Raw genomic sequence first — 4,417 nt, forward strand, 5'->3', positions numbered from 1 at the left:
ATTATGTTTAAATAGATTAATAAATATTAAGTTGTTAAAAGGCACTGGACACTTCTAGCTGCTATAGTTGGAATTACTGCCTTGAGAAAAGATTCAATCTTTACAGTCACTTTCCTTTATCATATTCTTAAAAAGCTTAGAATAGATCCATATTATTAAGCATATGCTTTGTAATTTAAATACACATTTGTTTGTGGGATTTTTTTGTTTTTAATTTTATGGTAATTATGTACATTACTATGACCAATGATTCTAAATTCATGAGTTAATGTTCAGATAAGCAACATTTAAATAAATTGAAACTATGCGTAGACAATTCATAGAATGCAAAATGTAAAAAGTGTGCTAATAGTTATATTTTGGAATTTAGACTTTACTATCTGCAGAAATTAGTTATACAAACATAAAATTTTGGGGGGATTTCATTGAATTAAAAATGTTGAAAATGCTATCTTCTACATTTTTGGTGATCAAACTATGTTAAAATTTATTATTAATATTGTGTTATACCTCCTGTTATTTAAATTAACTGATTTGTTTGTCCAAACGTGAAAATATTTATGTTGATCATAATTTTATGTGATAGTATCTTCTAACTAAAAAGTAATTATTTTAGAATGTCCTCTTTGGTCTTGGATCCAATTCTGACAGTTTCTTGCTGGTGTGATGGTTAAATGTTTTTTCTCTTATCTTTAGCAAAATTTCACTTGTATGTGGAAATTACTCTAGTATTTCTTCCTTAATATTGCATAAAATTTTTATAAAGCACTGGATTCTTATTTTTGTGTTGATATCTAGTGTTTTTTATGTCTCTCTTTCAATATCAAAAGGAAAATACATCACTCTAAAATATGTTATTGTTGTTGTTCTTATGTGCCATCGAGTCATTTGCTATTCATAGCAAACCTATATACAACAGCCCTAAACCCTGCTCTATCCTGTGCCAATCTCACTGTCTTTGACACACCTACCCCTATTACCTGGTTTAACTTTTTCAAGACGAACCTATTTGTTCGTTTAGCAGTCCATTGTATAGTCAATACTCTTCTCCAGCACCACAGCTCAGAGGCATCAATTCTCCTTTTATCTTCCCTAGTCATTGTCCAACTCTGACGCATAGCAAGTGATTACAAAGACCATGGCCTGTATTAAGCTCACCTTAGTCTCCAGAGTGACATCATTACTCTTCAGCACTTTTGAGTGGTCCCTAAATATTTATCACATATTTGAATTTCTACAATAAATTGTAAATTTGTTGTAACTTACCTCTTAATATCTTGTTTGATCCTATGCCTTCATAAATATCTAATATATCAGTATAATATGTGTTGAAGTAACCAAAGCTGAGTTCAATGGCAAGTCCTTGGTTTACACTAAATTAAAAGCAAAACATAGGTTACAACATGCAATTTTGTTAACTTTTTTGATATTTTTTAGATTCTGCATGTAGTTCCTAGATATGCTTCAAATGTGTTTTCTAATGCATTTAGCCAACCTATTGTGCTTAACTTGCATTGTAAAATTCATTTGTAGCTTAGTAAAATGTAAATTTAAAAAAATGTATATTTTCAAAAATACTTCTTACTTGGATAATTTTACTTAATATCTTGTCAGGTTATAAGACCAAATAGGTAGTTGATAAATGAGAATTTATTCAATTTAAATATTTTTTATAAAACTAAATGTATTTAAGCATTCTTTTAAAAACATTTCAATAGCTGTTTATTATTAAAATGAGAATAAATAAGGACCTTTTTATAAAGTATTTGGATTCAGTTAGTCAGTCAGTAGATTCTCTTTTACTTGGAAATATTATGTTAATACACTGTTAATGTGGAAACTATAATAGGAACCCCAAACGTATTGCCATTGAGTTGATTACATCTCCTACTGAATCTGTTATTTTTGTTTATCATTGAGTTGGAACTGATCTTTAGCTGACCCTACACTGGGTTTTCAGAAGCAGTAAATCCCATGGGAGTTGATTGCTCATCTTTCTGCCGTGGAGCAGCTGATAGATTAGAACTATGGTGTGTTCAGATTGACAAAACATCTCCTTAGCACTGTAGATCACAGTAAAACTGTTCTATAGTGTTTGCAAGTCTATAATTTTCAGGAAATAGACAGCTACATCTTTCCACTTTGGAACATCTACTTAGTTCTAACTGCTGACTTTTCATTTAGCAGCCATGTGTTTAAATAAAGTTTCTTGGAAATTATCAATTTTTACAATTAATTTCTCTAATAATCTCTAGTGGCAAGTCTAGTAATCTGTTTTCAAAAAGCCACAGTTTGAAAATCCTATGGAGAAGTTTTGGAAATATGTAGTGGATCATGGAACCACGTATTTGCAAGATACTACACTGCAATCCCAAAGGAAAGTTGCTCGGATTCATTAGCTGCTCCACAGGAGAATAGACAATCTCTCCCCACGCTATTAACTGCTGAAAACCTGCCAGAGGGTCAACTATGGGTTGGTTCTGACTTGATGGTACACAACAATAGAGAGCTCTGGTGGCCTATTGGTAAGAGGCTGCATTGTAAGCCCAGAGGCGCAGGGTTCAAATCCACCAGCGGCTCCATTGGAAAGGGATGTACAATATTCTCCCTTTAGATGTACAATCTCTGAAACCTCCTGCAGGGTCAGCTATTATTGGTTTCAAGTTGACAACACACAACAACAATAATATTGAAACATAAAATTTTAATTTTCTGTTTCTAGGCACACACTTTGTCATTTTGCTAGGAGAGGTTATTCCTTGCCAAAGAATGTCATGCTTGGAAAGGTGGAGGTCTGCAAAAGAGAGAAAGACCTTCAATGAAATGAATTGACACAGTGACTATCACAATATTGGGCTTAAATGTATTAAAGATGATGAAGGCAGGGCAGGATTCCTATCTGTTGTTCATAGAGTCACTATGAGTCATACTCAACTGTTACAACAAAAGACACCAATACAAAAAAATTAAATGTGAAGAGAAATCTGTACTTATGTGTTGTAAATATTAATTCTATGCACTGTCAAGTCAAACTGACTTATAGCTGATACTCTGATGAGTTTTCAGAGGCAGTGAATTACACAGGAGGAGATTGTCCCTCTTTCTCCTGTGGAACAGTTTGGTTGATTCAACCATGTTATCTGATTTAACAGGGTTACTCCATACACTGAGCTGATGTGTGTGTGTGTGTGTGTGTGTGTGTGTGTGTATTTATATACATACATATATATATATAAACATGGAGGTTGCCTCAGTGTATTTGGAAATGCAAAGTTCTCATCACTCTTTTAGCATGACAGACAGAGAAGAGTTTGAAGATAGGAAATGAAGTTGGATCATAGTATATAAAATGATTGGACAGAAGAAAAGAAGGATTATTTGCAGATTAAACCCAGGAGAGAGGTGAGAAAAGGTTGATAATAAGCTGATTTACAGTTTTCGAAAGCAGAAAGGACACTTGAGAACTGAACTCTCTTCAAGACAGAAATCATACAAAAGTAGTTCTTATAGAACACATCAATAGTAACCTGGTTAATTGGGCAGCTGGGAACATCTAGCACAAAATGTTAATTAATTGTGGAAAGGTTAAAGTTTTTTGTTGGGGAATATTCACCTGTGGCAAGACTCTAAATTTGGCAAGCTGGGATTAAAATTCTAGTCAGGATAATTTATAAATTTAGGATTTAGTCAAGGAGTGGAGGCAGTAATACCGAATAGTAGCTAATAGTAGTATTGGAGTTGAAGATACTTATGGAGCATCTGAGATCTGGACAGTGAATAAGCCTGACAAAAGGAAAAATTGATACCTTTGAAATATCATGTTGGAGGGGAGTATTGAATGAACTGCCAAAAGAACAAATCGATATGTCTTAGAGAAAGTGAAGCCAGATTGCTCCTTGGAAGCAAGGATGGCACAGCTTCACCTATAATACTCAGGCCATGTTACTAGAAAAGGTTACTTCTTGGAGAGCGACATCATGCTTGGAAAGGTAGAATGACTGTGGAGAAAGAATCTCAACCAGGTGGTTTGATACAGTGGCTATTTAGCAATAGGCTAAAGTATTTCAGAGATTGTGAGGTTGGCACAGGATAGGAGAGGGTTCAGAAATGTTGTCCAGCAGAACACTTTGAGTTGTACTGGACTTGATAGCACCTAACAACACCACCAACAGCAGCATGCAGATAGATATCCAGGTAGGTAAGCGGGCATAGTCACTAAGGAACTGTGAAACAAACTCAAAGAATATATAACTATCTGAAAATTCAAATTCACCAATGACTGTATATAGGTGGGCAATCTCTTCTCAAAATATATATAACATTAGAAACTTAATGAAAAGTCAGTTATTAGTCAAGAAGCTTTGACTTTTGATCTTTTGATACTTCATGAAATATTTAAGTGTCAGGCAAATTTTTT

At 33.8% G+C, this 4,417-nt stretch overlaps 1 protein-coding gene across 1 annotated transcript in view; it reads right to left on the reverse strand.

Annotated features, from left to right (window-relative positions):
- The window catches only part of TMPRSS15 (transmembrane protease, serine 15), a 272,391-nt gene that overhangs the window by 185,560 nt on the left and 82,414 nt on the right, over positions 1–4,417 (reverse strand). The window contains exon 11 of the mRNA XM_006889826.1: positions 1,267–1,373. Within this exon, the coding sequence (XP_006889888.1) occupies positions 1,267–1,373 (107 nt within the window). The remainder of the gene's footprint in view (positions 1–1,266; positions 1,374–4,417) is intronic.

Source organism: Elephantulus edwardii, unplaced genomic scaffold (assembly GCF_000299155.1).
Source record: "Elephantulus edwardii isolate Elephantulus edwardi_28Jun2011 unplaced genomic scaffold, EleEdw1.0 scaffold00081, whole genome shotgun sequence".
Classification (NCBI taxonomy): Eukaryota; Metazoa; Chordata; class Mammalia; order Macroscelidea; family Macroscelididae; genus Elephantulus; species Elephantulus edwardii.